Source organism: Aythya ferina (assembly GCF_964211825.1).
Source record: "Aythya ferina genome assembly, chromosome: 3".
Lineage (NCBI taxonomy): Eukaryota > Metazoa > Chordata > Aves > Anseriformes > Anatidae > Aythya > Aythya ferina.
This window is the reverse complement of record NC_140298.1, coordinates 21,592,906-21,610,516: the sequence shown is the minus strand read 5'-3', so window position 1 is coordinate 21,610,516 and position 17,611 is coordinate 21,592,906. Positions and strand designations below refer to the sequence as shown.

General features: G+C 35.3%; 1 protein-coding gene across 7 annotated transcripts in view; it reads left to right on the top strand.

The window, feature by feature from the left end:
- EPRS1 (glutamyl-prolyl-tRNA synthetase 1) overlaps nucleotides 1–15,792 on the top strand; it is a 37,557-nt gene extending 21,765 nt beyond the window's left edge. For 2 of the 7 annotated variants that reach the window (XM_084512967.1, XM_084512966.1), the window contains 16 exons: nucleotides 583–813; nucleotides 1,519–1,767; nucleotides 2,573–2,803; nucleotides 3,126–3,391; nucleotides 4,688–4,739; nucleotides 5,534–5,743; nucleotides 5,870–5,942; nucleotides 6,488–6,567; nucleotides 6,913–7,014; nucleotides 7,664–7,819; nucleotides 7,936–8,133; nucleotides 8,490–8,663; nucleotides 11,183–11,343; nucleotides 12,547–12,625; nucleotides 15,087–15,151; nucleotides 15,424–15,792. In XM_084512967.1, coding sequence (XP_084369093.1) covers nucleotides 583–813; nucleotides 1,519–1,767; nucleotides 2,573–2,803; nucleotides 3,126–3,391; nucleotides 4,688–4,739; nucleotides 5,534–5,743; nucleotides 5,870–5,942; nucleotides 6,488–6,567; nucleotides 6,913–7,014; nucleotides 7,664–7,819; nucleotides 7,936–8,133; nucleotides 8,490–8,663; nucleotides 11,183–11,343; nucleotides 12,547–12,625; nucleotides 15,087–15,151; nucleotides 15,424–15,574 — 2,478 coding nt within the window. In that variant the 3' untranslated portion in view covers nucleotides 15,575–15,792. The remainder of the gene's footprint in view (nucleotides 1–582; nucleotides 814–1,518; nucleotides 1,768–2,572; nucleotides 2,804–3,125; nucleotides 3,392–4,687; nucleotides 4,740–5,533; nucleotides 5,744–5,869; nucleotides 5,943–6,487; nucleotides 6,568–6,912; nucleotides 7,015–7,663; nucleotides 7,820–7,935; nucleotides 8,134–8,489; nucleotides 8,664–11,182; nucleotides 11,344–12,546; nucleotides 12,626–15,086; nucleotides 15,152–15,423) is intronic. The other 5 variants (XM_084512970.1, XM_084512968.1, XM_084512972.1 and 2 more) reach the window with 3 other exon arrangements.
- The last annotated feature ends 1,819 nt before the right edge of the window (nucleotides 15,793–17,611 follow it).

Here is a 17,611-nt window from a genome sequence, read left to right as displayed (position 1 = left end):
CCAATGCATGGGTTGATTATCTGAATTTGGTCCTTGGGGTAAAAATGTCCTGCAGTTTTTTTATTTATTAATTTTATTAAATATAGTCAAATTATGTGACTTCATAGGATTGATTTGTTGCTATTTAAATATTATTTTAAAAAAGAAAAGTAAAGATCCAAATACAACAGATATCTTCAAGACATCTTTTTGGCTGGATCTGAGCATAAGAAACATAGCTACTAGTAGCTGTGTTCATTCTTTCTAATGCAAAGCAAAAAAAAGAGAGGAAGTAATATACTTTGTGCCTGGTGGATAAATACTGTTCATAATAGTGTCTTGGTGGCACCATAAAATCTAAATCAATGGGAAGATCTAAACTTTGTTATGATTTTATTCAGGATAGATAAAGAGGTTTCATTAACTTCAGATACTTTGTTGCATTAGGAGAATAATAGATGAAACAACTACTACATACTTAAGAAAACAGAATAGGTGTACATAATCTGCAGGTCTTTTCATAAAAGCGTTTAACGTGTACTTCAGAGTCTCATGTCTCTACATCTTTGTTTCTCCCTCTTTCTACCCTTTTCTTTCTTTCAGGATCAGATAGGTGCTGCCGTGGACGTCCTTTTATCCCTTAAGGCAGAATATAAACAACAGACAGGCCAGGAGTACAAACCTGGAAGCCCACCTGTGGTCTTTGTCCCTGCTCAGTCTTCTCCTGTTTCTACTCTTCCACCCCCATGTCCAGTAGACAGCAGATCTCTGTACAGCAAAGTAGCTGAACAAGGCGAAGTGGTCCGCAAACTTAAATCAGAGAAAGCTTCAAAGGTGTAATAGCAGTGAATACTTCTGAGTGGAACAGTATTTTCAGTTTAGATTAAAACCTAATCACAGGCTTTGTGAAACTTGGGGAACAAAATCTAAGCAAATACTTTAAAATTCCATAAAATGCTTTCGTGAATTCTCTTAAGCTGATATGGTTGACTTCACAAGTTCTGTGGTAGTGCATGGCGAGCCTGAAAAAAAAAAACAAAATATTTTTTTGTTTTTGTTTTTTAATGGTACAAGCTAAGTGAAGGAGAATATAGGCCGTAACTTCAGAAAAAGGTCTGTAGGTTGAAGGCTAGAATGGCAATTATGAATCTGGTGGTAATTTGATAGTGTCAAGGGAACCCATTCTTCGTTCAGCGTGAGAACTTGCTCCCATTCTCCTGTGCACAGAGCTATGCACTGCTCTAACTGCATGGAACTAAGCTACTTAAATGGGGAGCTTTCTTGGCACTGAAATCAGCCCTCACATATACACTGCCTGTTTAAATCCTACATGACTCAGCTCATAGGTATTCTGGCTAAAAAGTTTTAGTGCAGATCTTGGTAATGACAACTGCTACTAACATGTTACCTCTAGAAGCTGTATTACAACAGCTACCTTAGTGCCCACTCTAGTAAAGGTTATGTTATGTTAGCTATTGTGTTGTATCTATGTTGTTTCTGTCTTTATCTGCAACTGCTTTTTTTCCTTTCTTGCTTCAGGAACAAGTAGATGAGGCTGTGAAAGTTCTTCTCAATTTAAAAGCAGAATATAAACAAAAGACAGGTCAAGAGTACAAGCCTGGAAATCCACCTACAGCTTCTCCTTGTGTGTCTTCTGCTACACTTCCATCTTCTGTATGCTGCAGTAACTTGGGATCCTGTAGTTTAGTGGATGGCAAAGCACTTTATGATAATGTAGCTGAACAAGGTGAAGTGGTGCGCAGACTGAAAGCAGAGAAAGCTTCCAAGGTATAACAGTAAATAGAGAGTAATCAGTTGCAATTCTTACCACATTTTGCCGCTGGGGGGAAATATTTCACCAAGTAATGATCAAATGGTGTAATAAACTCCCTTATATCCTGGTCAGAGCTTAGCTATCAAACTTGCATGGTCTGGTAATGTCACACAAGTTCACTCTGATACTGAATACTTTCTCAACTTCAAGACTTCATTCTAAACTTCATTCTAAATTTTACTGATATAAAAAGTCAAACTTGTCTATTCATCTAGATGTCAGAGATAAGCATGACAGATGTCAATCCTGCAGAAAATTTTAATATACTTCTTGCTGTGTTTGTAACAAATGAAGATAAAAGTATCTAGCGTGCTGCAACGATAGCAAGATTTATCAAAACTTAGCACATTCTGTGAGAGCTGTGGAAAGGAGCAGGAGACAAACCTATGTGTTTTCAGGAGCTGCTGCTGTTTTCCTCTCTCTATTTCTATGCTGTAGAATCCTTTTATCTTGCGGATTTTTTTAAAGTCATTTTCTAAAACATTGTGTTGTGTTTTTCAGTGTAGATTCTGCTGCAATTATTGATTGTAGCTGGCCTGGTGGGGTAGGGGAAGCATTCTCATACAACGTGATAGTGCTTAAAAACACTTCTGCTGCTTAGGGGCAATGTTGTGCTATTACTTGAGTCTTTCCTTAACTATGAAGCCCTCTGTTGATTGCTAGATGGAAATTTTATTTTCTTAGCTTAAAAATCAATGCTTCTTGTCGGTTCAGTCTTTAGTTCTCACTAGTACATCTTGCTATTTATCCTCCCTATAGGATGAAATAGATGAAGCAGTAAAACTCCTTCTTTCTCTAAAAGCTGACTATAAGGAAAAGACTGGACAGGACTACAAGCCCGGACATCCGCCAGCAGCTCAAGGTGCTTTGCCCCAAGCATCAAATACAGCACAGAGTGGTCCTGACACACCTGAAGCTAAAGCTCTATTTAACAAAGTAGCTCTTCAAGGAGATGAAGTTAGGAAATTGAAAGCAGAAAAAGCAGAAAAGGTATAAAAATAAAATACTGTAATATTAAATTTTATATGGGTATTTAAATTTGAAAATCTATTTCAAATCAGTGTGATTATAGGAATTAGAAATGTGCATTCAGAATAGGCAGCAATTGAATTCGAGATCTGAAATGTGCTTTTTAAATTGTTCCTGTCAGATATGGTCCTTAAAATGTTAAAACATTTAAGTATCAGCTTTTGCAGAGGCTTTCCCCCAACACTATGGATGTCCATAATGCCAAACATAGATCTGTTTCGCTTTTTTGATAAAGCGTTTACTTCTGTGGTTTCTGTATGAATTTCTTTGTTTGTCCTTCAAGGAAAAGATAGATGCAGCTGTTAAGGAACTTCTTCAGTTGAAGGCCCAGTATAAGTCTGTTGCAGGAGTTGACTATAAACCAGTTTCTGCTAGTGGTGCTGATGACAAAGACAAGAAGAAGAAAGAGAAAGAGAACAAGTCAGAAAAGCAGAGTAAGCAACAGAAGCAAAATGATGGACCGAAAAAAGAGCCTTTGCAAGGACAGAGTGGTAGTGATCTCTCCTCAAGTGGATCAGGAGAAGGTCAAGGCCCTAAGAAACAAACCAGGTAAAGATATGACCTTTAATCTATTTGCTAAGAACCAGAACTGTTTACATCTATTCAGATTTTTAGATATTTACAACTTTCTTGTTTCACTTGAAAGCATGAACAATTACAAAGTCATTATTAATTTTTATATTTGGGATCAAGCAAAAGCAAGTGACCGAAGCTTTAGTGCCTGTTGTACCTCATCCTCCTAGTGAGGAGAATTCCTGCTTAGCCTGTAGAAATCATAAGGCAATACACACAGTCTATTAGGAACTTGCTGTGTTTCATTATTTGCTTCTGCAATAATAATAAATAGCTTCTGCTATATTTTGCTCAGTATAAACCATGGGGGGGGGGGGTGAAGCCTTGTATTTGTTTTATTTTACCAAGGTTTCCAAAATACGTACTGTGAGTACCATGAGAAGTGTGTAAGCCCAACCCAGAGCTTGGCACCCCTATTGCACATGGAACTCTCCAGCGATGACTGCGGTGCATCCCTTCTCCTGCCCATGTGCTGAAAGTTTAGAGATCTTTTCACAACAAATATTATGCAATACTATTTGTTTCCTGTTTCAGATATATAGATTACATGTTAGAGGTGTGGTTATTTTGTATCAAAATTATTCTGGAGAAAGGTATTTTTCACCCTTAAAAAACATCTCTGCTTACAGATATACGTAAGCTTTACTTTGGTCTATTGTCATTTGAATCTGGTTAAAATTGGATGGCTTTAGCCTTCTTTAGGATCTTGGAGATTTACTAGTTATCTTTATTTTTTATTTTATTTTTTAAAGAGTCAGTCTTCTGTCTTAAAGTGTCTGATATGTTTAATTGGATAGCTCAAGTTGCATCTGTTTATTGAAACCACAGCCATAGGCTGGGTAAGAAATTTTTAAAAATACATGGTAAAACAGCTTGTGTGTGTATATATCTGGTTAGTCTTATGTTCTTATTGGTGGTGCTTTTTTTTTTTTTTGTAATGAGGTTCCTTGATAAAACCCTGAGTGAGAATTAGAAGGGTTCAAACACTGGAAAAGAAACTGAGCTGTTTTTAAAAATACTTGTTATCTCAGTGAGGAACTACTAGCAATTCATACAAGCCAATTCATATTGAGCTGTCAGGAGAAAAAAAAGAAAAAAAAGAAAAAAACAAAAAAAAAAAAAAGGAGAAAAGTTGGCATTATGAAATAAAACTAAAATATTCTGTTCCTTGTCCCACCACCTCAACCAAAGGGCTGGAAAAAAGAAAGATTAAGATAAATTTCACTGCTAAATGCTCAATGGCACAAATCTGGTTCTTTTCTAATACCATAGGCTGGGTCTAGAAGCTAAGAAAGAAGAAAATCTTGCAGACTGGTTCTCTCAGGTAAGTGCACACCAGTTTTAATAAAGAATTATTCCATTCTCTTATAAAGCCGAAGCAGATATTGATTAATATATTATATTGTATTTCTGTTTTTTCAAATGCGTATTGAAGTACTTGCTCTTATGTTGTTATCATTGTCTCAAATAATGAAATGCCTAGATTGAAGAGCTGAATAAATTAAAGTAGGCTGTAAAAAGTATGAGTGTGTGTGTGTTCTCATAATTTGCGTGCATGTGTAAATTCCTCTTTCATTAAGTGCACACAACTTCAGTGAAGTGATAGGAATTTCACAGGCTTGGAAGTTTTATTTCATCTCAAGATGATGTATGACAAAAGTTATGATCTGTTGATACTTGAAGGAGTTTGTTGTCATACAAGGGCAGAAAAGAGATGACTAGGTTACTTAAAGATTGTAAATATATATCAGTGTTATAAATTATTTCTTGCTTCTACTACAATTTTTGCATAAGCCCAAAGGAATAAAAATCTTCTGATGTGAGCTAGAGAAAGTTCTTGCAAAAGCAGTTTGTTGGTTCATGGAAATTAGCTACTGACTCTTACCTTGGATTCATGAAATTCAATTTTAGCTAAGTTCTTACAGTATTCAGATCTATTATAGAACTTAATGTTCCTGCTTAACTTTCTTGTATAGGTAACAAAAGCAATCTCATCACATATCTTTGCTAAATTTTGAGCACAAATATTTTTAAATAGGAGTTGCATGCTATAGGCTTGAATTATCGAGTGTTTTTTCTGTATGAAATTGAAACATCAGTATCTGACTCTTTTGAAAGGTGATCACAAAATCAGAGATGATAGAATACTATGATGTGAGTGGCTGCTACGTGCTTCGTCCTTGGGCTTATGCTATTTGGGAATCTATCAAGAACTTCTTTGATGCAGAGATCAAGAAACTTGGCGTGGAAAACTGTTACTTCCCCATGTTTGTATCCCAGGCTGCACTAGAGAAAGAGAAGACTCATATTGCTGATTTTGCCCCTGAGGTACACTTCAAAACATTATTTTAATCTTAGTACAAGAAAACCCAACCCCTTAGTCTGCACATGACTATGAAAGGAAGTTTTCCTCAAACTTGTTTTATTTGATTTTTAATTATTTTTTTCCTTTAGGTTGCGTGGGTCACAAGATCTGGGAAAACAGATCTGGCTGAACCAATTGCTGTACGTCCCACAAGTGAAACAGGTAAACGTCTTGTCATTCAGTTTGACTGTAAAGAAAACAGTTACTGATATAGTGAAGCTGATAAATGAAGTCCCTTTTGAAAAGTGGAAACCCATCTTTTTGAATGTTTTACTGTAACTCCTTAAAATATTTCCTAAAATTTACTGCTGTCTGCCGCAAATGTGACTTACACTATTAGTTCCCTTCAGCGGACTTCTCTGGGAAACTTACATTCCAGGAACTTTTTCATTACTACCCTGAAAATTAACTGACTTCAAAAAAATGTTTTTTATTTTTTTTAATTAAATATATACTAAGCTTTGGTTTGATTGTACTTTGATCCACATCCTGCATAAAAACATCAAGCTATTCTCTAGAGAGACAGGATAAAATTAAAGTTTTTTTCAGTGAAAATGTGTTAAGACAAAAAATATGTTTTAAAGAAAACTATAAATAAAAGTGTAATTCTCACAGCAGAGAATGTTAAGCTTACATGTATCAAAGAAAAAATTTTGGCATGAAGTGGCTGCATTGTGCAAAGAACCAAAACTGCTTTCTTTTCACAGTCATGTATCCTGCATATGCAAAGTGGGTGCAGTCACACAGGGATCTTCCAATCAAGCTTAATCAGTGGTGCAATGTTGTGGTATGTCAGTACATAATTTCTGACTGAACTGTTCTATCATAAGTGCAGTGTATGGCAATTATTTTATGTGGATGTGGCATGATGATACTAATCACAGCACATATTTCATGTCACAAGTATAAACATGGTTTGTGATCTGTTTTTATCACTTGATATAATCTATGTTACTAAGGTATATTGATATTAAGTACAAATCTGTAAATAGTTGACTTTTTTTAACTTTATTCAGATTTTTTGAACTTTTAAGTGGCAACATATTTATAAATATTATTTTTAATAAATAATTTGACCTTTTAGTGTTAATCATGGCATACAATTTTGTTCCTTGTTATGTCTTGTTTATAGCGTTGGGAATTCAAACATCCCCAACCTTTCCTTCGCACTCGTGAGTTCCTTTGGCAAGAGGGTCACACAGCATTTGCAACATACGAAGAAGCAGCAGAGGAGGTAAAAAAGCAAATGCACTGACGCTTTTGCTTTCAGAAAGTTATCTTATCTTACTCCATGGCAACACAAACAAATCTTTTTAATTAGGACCTGGTGGAAATCGGTCTCACTTTATTTTGGGAGCCATCATGATAAACGTCAACTATGCTAGCAGCTGTTTTATCTCAGATGTACCTTGTGTGTAAGGCTTTAGTCATTTCAAACAGTATGACAAGTTGGAAGAGTGTGATCTTCATAGAGGATGTTAATTTTCCTTGAAAGTCTAAATAATAAGTTAACTTGCTAGTTGTAAGAAATTTTAGTACTTTGTCCAGAAACAGGTGCTTCATTGAATATCATGGTGTATCCTTATTTATATAGTAGATATTCAAACTTTGAGATGGAAAGTAGGAGTCAATATAACCATTGGACTTACATTCTTGCCATGACTCTTCTTATCTGTTATGGTTTGTATTTGTTGGTATTTCATTCATAGAAGATGAGGCAAAATGAAAAGCAGTTGAAGAAATCTTATTTTTTTATCACAGTTTTGAGGAAAATATTGTTTTCTTAAAGATTTTTAGATGCTAACACTTTGATTATAAATATATTTCATATTTTATGAAAAACATAATACTAAATAATTCTTAAAATAGCATGTTCATCATAGGTGATGCAGATACTTGATCTGTATGCTCAAGTGTATGAAGATCTCCTAGCAATACCTGTTGTGAAAGGAAAGAAGACAGAAAAGGAGAAGTTTGCTGGGGGTGATTATACAACAACTGTAGAAGCATTTATATCTGCCAGTGGAAGAGCTATCCAGGTATTTATCTAATAAAGATTTTTTTTCAGTAATTACAGTAAGATGGAAGCCTTGAACTGATACTAGTGAGACTTAACTTTCAATTGAGCAGAATTTTCTGCGTGTCACTATTTCAGGGAGCAACGTCACATCACCTAGGACAGAACTTCTCAAAGATGTTTGAAATTGTATTTGAAGATCCCAAGAAACCAGGAGAAAAACAGTTTGCATATCAGAATTCCTGGGGCATTACAACTCGAACTATTGGTGTAATGACAATGATTCATGGAGATAACATGGGATTGGTGCTCCCACCTCGAGTAGCTTGTGTTCAGGTATGTAAAAATTGTCCATAATATGACTTCAAATACCCTTTCTTTTCCTTACCTGTCTTGGAATTCTTGAGCTTTTCCTATCACGCACTGAAGAGTTTAACACAGCTGTCTAATTACAGAATGTGCTGTATAAATTTGATACAAATCATTAGGGTGCTTGAGATGGACAAGCTCCCTTTAATAGTCCATCCATGTAAAATAATTTTATCTCTATCATTTCAAAGAAAAGGGAAATATATTTTTTTACTTCTGAGATAGTGAAATAAATTACTGGGCCACAATAATTTCTTAAGCTTTAATAAAATTATCTCATAATTATTATATTAATGTGAAATACCTGTCATGTTATATTGCAGGTCGTAATTATTCCCTGTGGTATCACAAATTCCCTTTCTGAAGACGACAAAGAGGCTTTATTGAAGAAATGTAATGAATATCGTAAAAGGCTGCTTGGTGTTAATATCCGTGTACGTGCTGATCTAAGAGACAACTATTCACCTGGTTGGAAATTTAATCATTGGGAACTTAAGGTACTTTTTTTTTTTTTTTCTTCTAGAAGGTTTTTCAAAGCTGAAATGTGGGGTATGTATGTGTGTATTTTATTCTGAAGGTGGATGTTTTCTCTAAATGGACAATTACTGCCTTATAATCAGTGATCACCTCTATTAGGGTTTCTCTTTATTAATATATGAAGAACAAGTGTTTTCCAAGACTTGCTATTTGCTAGGATAAACATGTCATTAGCAGTTTTTGAACTTTAAAGTCTTCACCTTATATACTTAGAAAATGGCATCATTACTACCAATCAACTGCATGTTTAAAAATTTGTACAAATACAAAGTGTCTTCAGGATCACAATGGTGTGTTCTTTGCACACAGTGGAACAGAGGAGATAAACCTGTATAGCGCTGACAAAGAAAGGAGCAATTTTGTTGATTTAAAACACTATTATGTTGCCCTTTATATAGCAGTTAAAAGAAACAGCTCTGTTTCAACAATTATAAGAGGTTTTTGTAAAACAAAAATAGCAGAATGGAACGAAACTATGATAATTAGGAATTGAACAATGTAGAGAGTGATGTTACAGGATCACGTTTTCATTTGGAATTTGAAATTAATATGTTTGTCTTCGTTATAAGATGATAGAAGCTCCCTGAGTTGTCAAAAGTTCCTGTTGTTTCCAAGTTCTTTTTCTTTTGTCTAACCTCTTACATTTTAAAAAATGAAGCTCTAATGCCAAGAACCCATGTTATGAGGCTTTTTTTTTTTTTAAATAGGTTTACCAAGGAGGTGCAGCAGGGGGCAAACTTGATGCTTTTTATAAAATATACTAAAGTATTCAGAATAAGCCATTTATACGTGTCGTCTTATATTTGAACTGTAGCTAGATGTCATCAAAATACATACGTAAAACCTTCATTTAGAATCATGTTGAGAAATAAGAGACCTAATTAAAACAATGAATTAGTATTCTCAGCATGAATGCTGGTTTTCATAGAGCTTTGGCAGTAGACAAGCACTTTGGGTATTCAGCTTACAACGAGAAAAATTTTATTGCCCTGGTAGTAGTCCAGCATAGTTCAGGTCTCCTGCAGCTATAACTTCACAAATGGCTTATGTGCTACTTCACTAAGTTACCTGGTGCCCCTCACCCCTTCTGAATTTCAACCTGTATGTTTCCCCCCCAAAAAAACTTATTTTATCTCCTTGTCTTAAATTCTGACATGGTTAAGAACAAGTAGAATACATAAACTGCATCATCAAAGTAATTGCAGACAGAGTGAACTCATTTTACTGAGTACTGATAAGGAAGTTAATAGGGTAAAACATACAAGGATACTAGAGTAATAAGTACAAGAATGAACTGGGAAGCATTTTACCTTATCTGTTTCTCAGCTTACCAGGTTTCTCACGCTACCTCTAAAGACAGACAAGTCATTGCTAGTTGTTTTATAGTGTCTGGCTGTAGTTCAATTGCTCTTTCTTAGGTAGTCTTCCTGTGTGGCCATTAAGATTCTTTCTTTCACTGGAAAATTGTTACAGTTAGAAAATGGGATGGAAATGATAAATACATTTTTTTTTTAATATACCATAAATTAAAATTTTTAAGTTGTTAGGAATAACTTTGAACAGCTTTTTATGTAGCTTTGCAGGAGGAGTAGATATTGCATCCTTGAGATGGATTTTAATGTATTAATTCATGGCATGAAGAATATGGGGTATGGGGAATCACAGACTGGTTGAGGTCAGAAGGGACCTCTGGTGATCATCTAGTCCAACCCCGCTGCTCGAGCAGGGTCACCTAGTGCATGTTGCACAGGTTCATGTCCAGGTGGGTTTTGACTATTTCTAGAGAAAGATACTCCATAACTTCTCTGGGCAACTTGTTCAAGTGCTCTGTCACCCTCACAGTAAGAAGTTTTTCCTCATATTCAAATGGAACCTCCTGTGTTTCAGTTTTTGCCTACTACTTCTTGTCCTACCTCTGGGCAGCACCAAAAAGTCCGCACAACACAACACATGCTCATGTACCCACTCTCCTATGCACTCTTACCCTTTCCACTGAAAAAACGTACAGCTTATGACACACATGACATCAGGATGTAGAGGAAAATAGATAGAACTCAATAGACTCTAACTAGTAAAATGGGAACTTTCTGTCTGCCTGTTTAAGGGAGATGAGAAATTACATGGTTCTTACCACTGAAGTTTATGAAGCATAAAAGCTTTACATAAAAAAAGCTATCTGTTTATAGTCAAGTATTCCATGCCATCGACACTGATATTAAGTCTGTGTTTAACAGAACTGCTGTTTCTTATTCATACATCTGAAAGTGATACACATCTGAAAGCGAAACAAGACTGGAGCAAGAGAGTGTGAATGGGAAAGACAGAAATTAATAAAAGCGGTGCAATATGTGCTGATTTCTTTCAAAGAAACTTAAGTTTTTAAAATAATGTGTTAGGACTGTGCTTCAAAAAACAAAAGAAAGAATATTAACTCCTCTGAGAATCACTCATTGTAACTTCTCACTTTTTTTTCATTAAGGGTGTTCCAGTCAGAGTTGAAGTGGGACCACGAGACATGAAAAGCCAACAGTTTGTAGCTGTCAGAAGAGATACAGGACAGAAGCTGACTCTTTCAGAACATGAGGCAGAAGATAAACTGAAGCAGATTTTGGAGGAGATCCACACTAACCTATATAACAGGTAAATTGAGTGATATAACAAATGGCTATGCTAATCACACATGTAATTTACCTGTCGGAAGAATTTCTTGATTTATTGGTTAGACTGTTCAGAAAGACAGGTTTGGCCCATCTTTCTGTTTGTGATGTTTCATATTCCGCCTCCAGAACTTGTTCACATACATTGACAGAAGTTTCCTTAAGTGCTTGTGAAACACAATGTTAAAGGTTGTGAACTGACTTTAAAAATACTTCTTTGAATTCTTGTAAAGTATTAATAAAAAAAAAAGTATATATCATAAATAGTTAATTGGATGGTATTTTATGGGATTCATTTCCAAAAGATGCTTTTGGTAGGGAATTTTGAAAGATACAAAGTTGTCAAAGAAGCTTCAGTAGTTGAAGATCTATTTTCAGAAGTGTATGGTAAGACCCTATGTCCTCTTGACTTTCATACAATTGTTTTCTCATAAGAAATCAAATGCTTTTCAAACTGTTGTTTCACACAGAATTAAAGGATGTTAGGGATTGGAAGGGACCTTAAAAGATCATCTAGTCCAATCTGCCTGCCAGAGCAGGAACACCTAAATTAGGTCACACAGGATCACATCCAAGCGGGTTTTGAATGTCTCCAGAGAAGGAGACTCCACAAACCCCTCTGGGCAGCCTGTTCCAGTGTTCTGTCACCTTCGGTTATTGCATATCCCAAATCCCATGCATGTCTGTTATTGCAAATTCTTGTTCCAAAGCACACCTGGAAAGATCTAACTGGCTGATCAAGCGTCATGTCAGATGAGTTTGACTGCTGGAATATTCTTCCTTTCATGGTGATCAGGTTGTTTACAGGCAGAATATGTTTATCTATTTAAAAATCATTCTGTTGTTCGGATTTGGAATGTAATTTAAAAAACAAAATAAAACACAATTGCCTGTAGTATTTCTGTTACTGCGTACAGTTGGTCAATGTTGAAATGATGTGCACAACTGTGAATTAACATAGTAAAATATGCAGCTAACAGCACAACCCATTAGCAATTAATCAAGATTTCATCTCTTTGAGGGCAGAATGGTGGAAAAACATAATCTGATTAAGAAGATTCAAATTAATATATAGCTTCTCTTGTAATTTTTGTTTTGGCTAGCTCTGAAAACTTGGTTCAGTTAGCCAGTGAGATTATGTATATAAGCCTACCGTGACTCTGTTTTTTGTTTTTTTTTTTTATAGAGCTTCTGAGGACCTAAAAAGTCATATGGTGGTGGCCAATAATATGGAAGATTTTCAAAAAGAGCTTGATTCAGGAAAGGTAAGGGTATTTACTTCATTCCAAAATCCTTCTAAGTGCCTTCATACGCTTCCTGTCCCTTACAAATAATCAGAGGCTAAAAGCTTCAAAGACTGTATACATCCATCCATGTTGTAGCTGTTATGGAACTCTCCCCTAACAAGCAGATGAAGCATTGCCTGTAGAGCTGCACAAAGAAAAATAATCTTTTCCAAGCTAATTTATTTATTTCTTCTTTTGCTGAAATACTGTATTTATTAAATATGATGTAAAATTCTAGTGCTATCTAAGAGGTGAGAGTGCCTTGAAGTGAATTATGTTGCTGCAATTTGATAATTTGCATTTAAAGTGTTTGTATTTCTATTAGAAGGTGCTTTTCAGAGAGATTAATGTAAATATTTTATTCAGATTAAGATAAGCTACTGTCATTGTGCTAATAAAAACAGCGAAAAACTCTTGTCAAATCTTGTGATAGCGTCCAAGTTAGAGTCTAAAGTACATGCTACTTACGTCAGAGAAGATTTGCCTTTATGACCTGAGTAGAAGCCATTGAGTTCATTGAGAATTGCTGGGAATCAGAACCCTCCTTGGGTTGATAGTAAGAATAACCCATGATGGTGGATGATTGAGTTCGTCTGATCTATCTTTATAGACATGCTAGAGATCTGTGAAAAACTTAAAGTTCTGGCAAAGCATTTGAAACTTACATGAGTGATTAAATCTTCACCAGAGATTTGAGCCTCATTCTTTTTTAGAGATCTGCTCCCATTAACCCTGAAATTCTGTCACCGGCTGTCAGCCTGTGAAATTCTTCATATATTAGGCGAATGTATTCAAGTAGTACAATCTTCAGAATCAATCATTAAGACTGCATTTTATAGAGAGATCGGTTGTTGAGGTTTTTTGTTTTTTTTTTTTGTACACCAATTAGGTCTACTCTGAAAACTTCAGAATTTCTGATGGAAAGTGATAGTGTCAAGAACTCGGTTACTCTTGTTGACTTCAAAAATAGTTTTAAGTTAGCCTTGACTTTTGATCATACTCTTTTCTTGCTTCTATTGCACTTGAATCTGATTTATAGCTAGTTTTGAAGGAATGATTGTGAATGTCAGAGGTGGGACTGATTTAGCATGCTTACGAAGTTGAGGATATGGATATTTTAGACGTTCTTGTGCATAGGTGCTGAAGTAGCAGTATTGTCTTATTTTCCTTTACAAAACTAAATAAAAGTGTAAAATACTCTGTTTTGGAATGGTTTGGGGTTCTTCCTGCTGACTACAAAGTAATGTTTGCTTAGAGCAGCTCTCTTTAAAGCATCTCATGATTCTGGTGGTAGATTTTAACATAAAAATCTTTAGCCTTTGCTTAACAAATAATTCTACTCCACATAGGTGTTCAAATAGTACTACTGTTCTTTGAGTAGTATAACTACATGTGACTTCAAGATATGCTTCCAAAATAAGCGCTCCTTTAAACCATACTAGTCTTCAAGACAGAGAAACAGTTGAGGAAAAAATACGCTTTTATTTAAAAATCAGTTTAAATGGAGAGTCAAGTTCAATCCAAAAGGAAGAATACAACGTGGAGTTAATTGTATATTTGTACACGTTCGTAAATTGTTACCTTTTAATTTTCATGAATGCTGTAGGTATACCCTTTTTTCTCCTCCTGCAGAATTATCAAATGATACTGTCTGCCAATGTGTAAAATGCCTGGTCTTCAATATCCAGTACTCAGGTTCATGTACAGCTAGATTCTAGAGAGTGCCAAGGGAATTTTACTATTTATATTATATTAGAACTTGAATATAGTTTATATATTAAACTTTGAAATATGAATAAATATTTTTAGATTTCTAAGTTAATTGAGAAAACTGAAGTTCGTCATTTTATGACTCCCCATCTACCATTATATGTTGTATGCATGATATTTTATGCCACGTGTATTCTGTAATTTCTTCAAATTATATTGTTAGCACTGGCTGTGGTTTAAGAAGAAAGTTTGTAAGCTGAAGTACTCCTGCCTAATTCCTGTTACTGTATTCTGCTGACTGTAATTGAAATGTAGGCTATTAACTCCTTAAAAATATGGGCCGCTTCTCTGTTCTTTTAAGCTGCATGCAAAGTTTAGTTCAAACTATAAGAATAATTGCATGTGTATTGAAACTTTAACTAACAAAAGATTAATGTGAGCAAAATTAGAGTGGTAATGGTTCCTTTTTTCACTGCAAGAAAGTGAAGCTATGAAGTGAAGCTTACTAAAGGTGTGCTCCAGTTCAAGGCAAATTGAGAATTCTGCACTAATGATGTAAACTAGGTGAAAGAAAACCACAGATCAGTAAAGCTTATTCACAATATTGATAGAATTAAAATGATTCTGCAAGCAGAATTTAGTAGCTACATTGTCCTCCAGTCTTCCAGAGACGAGAAGTTTTTCTAGATGCATAGCTCACTTTTTCTACCCCTTCTCCCTTTCATTTCAGATTGTACAAATCCCTTTCTGTGGGGAAATTGAGTGTGAGGATTGGATCAAGAAGACCACTGCCAGGTAAAATATAACCAAACTGCAGAGGATCTGCCACGATCAAAATAAAAATGTTCCAAATGTAAAACAGGCATATAAGATGCCTGTGGGTGTAACACTCATGTACAGTCTTTGTCCTTGACTCTTGCTGTCCTGTGTAATACAGTATACTTACACCCTTAGATTTGAAACTTTCAGTCTAATTAGTGTGTTTTTGAGAGTTTATACATAATACACTTTATTGTATCTTCGTTTTTAAATAAAGATTTTTACTTATTAATATGCTTTTATTTCAGGGATCAAGATCTTGAGCCTGGCGCCCCCTCCATGGGAGCAAAAAGTCTCTGCATACCTTTTCAGCCTCTCCGTGAACTACAGAGCGGGGCAAAATGTGTCTGCGGCAAAAACCCTGCCAAGTTTTACACCCTATTTGGTCGTAGTTATTAAACTGCTATTGAAAGCACCTTCTCCTTTATCTGTGAATTGAACTTTTTTTAATAAGACTGAAATAGCCCCTAAACTTAATCAGTTTTGTGACTTTTTAGATGATTCAAAAGACAAAGCCATAAACCATAAACACCCCCAGTTGTCAGTCTTAGACTAGCAGTAATTCGCAGATTTTTCTGTAAACACCTCTAATAATAAACATGTATCGTGAGCTGTAATATGCTTTGGTTGTTTTTTCTATGTTGCTGAATGGGAAGGATGGAATATACCTTGCTCATGTCTGTCTTTTTTTTTTTTTTTTTCATTTTTGGTGCATATTTTCTTGTACTCTGAGAAAATGTCTGAAAGATTGGAAAGAACATCATAAACACTCCAGTTCAGTGTTCCTATGTAAAATTTACACATAAAATGACTGCTTTTAGTTTTGCCTTCAAAGCTTGTAAATTTTTCAATTTTCAATACAAACTTGCTGTTAACTTTTAGGCAAGGTAAATTCTACTATTTTTGGAAACTGCCTCTTGAGCCAGATGTTTCAAAGAATATATCCACCCCATCCTGAATCACATTTGAAAGACTATCTTAAAATAAATGCCACATTGTTAGCTGGATGTAGGTTAATGACATTGCAGGTATTTTGCAAAGTTCTGTTTCTGTTATCTTATAAATTGGCATTTATAGCTGTCTCACAGTGATACTGCAATGAGTAATGCATAGGCAATCTGAAGGGAGGTATTTTAAGTGCTAAAGATTTTAGACTGTGGTTATATCTATGCCATGTTCCTTAAAGTCCCTTTTCTTTTCCTTCACTTACTATGTGTAGCTTTAGCAGAGAAGGTTGAATGTTGCAGAGGTATGAAATGATTTGAAGAGGAAAAAAACCTATCATTTTTAGCATAAGATTGGCTTAAAGAAGGAAGTCCTGGCAATAAATAGCACCAAAGAGTAACTTTTGAATGGTGCATACTTAGCTTGTTCCTCATTCTTGATTTTGCTGCATGATGGAAGGTTACCTAAACCCCTTGTCCTGAAGAGTTGAGTGAAAACATGGCAATTAAAAAATTACACCAGTAAGATCCTCCCCAGACTCTTCCTAGATCAATACTACATGTCTCCCTGTTCTGCCTGTTTCCAAAATACAATTTTTGTATCAATAGTCCAAAAGTCTTAAGCATATATGAGACTTACAGTGCAGGTCTTCATACTTCTCACCTTTTCAAAAACATGTAAAATGTTTGCTTTTGCATAGATGCATGTGGCCAGCTTTCAAAATATTGTCAAAATACTGAATATGAAATTGAACCAGTGGCTTGTCCAGCATATTATCACTTGTGGTCATACCCCAGGTTTTGCGAGAAAATTGCAAAAATGGTTAAATACTTCAGACCACCTTGCTCAGAATGCTTGAACACTTGCAAATTCTCTGATGATGATTAGTACTAAAGGATTTGCATTGGTTGCATCTTAAAATCATCTATTTTTTTTTTTCTCACTATATAGACAAAGTCTCAAGGGTGGTATTTAGCAAAGGATTTGGGAAATGATACATCAGTCTATGTGTTCAACTTCTTTCACAGCTGACTTAACAGAAGAGTGTCCCTAAGACCTTTCTGTCCTGGTATCCTGCCTGTAGCATGGACTGGAACTGTATTTTGAGGATAAGTTTTAGTAGGAGGACTGGAGTGTTGTTCTCCCAGACTCTCATAATGGCTAAATCAATCTAGTTTTAAGAGCTATTGCATACTGCTTACACTGTCATACACACTGAGCGCTCAGCTTCGGTGTCCTCAGGCATAAGTGACTGAAGAGCACCAAGAGTTTCTGGCAGAGCAAAACAGGTTATTAAGAACTGATAAGCAGTTTCAGCTCTCATCAAAACACTACAACTGGTATTTTAAAAATTAGATGTTTAAGCTGCTAATAGCACAGAACAAAGAAAAGGCAAAACTAAATACAGTCTCAAATACTGCAACCTTATCAGTTTGAACAAACAGCCAACCTTCAACCAGTTGACTTGATTAAATTCATGAGTAAACATGT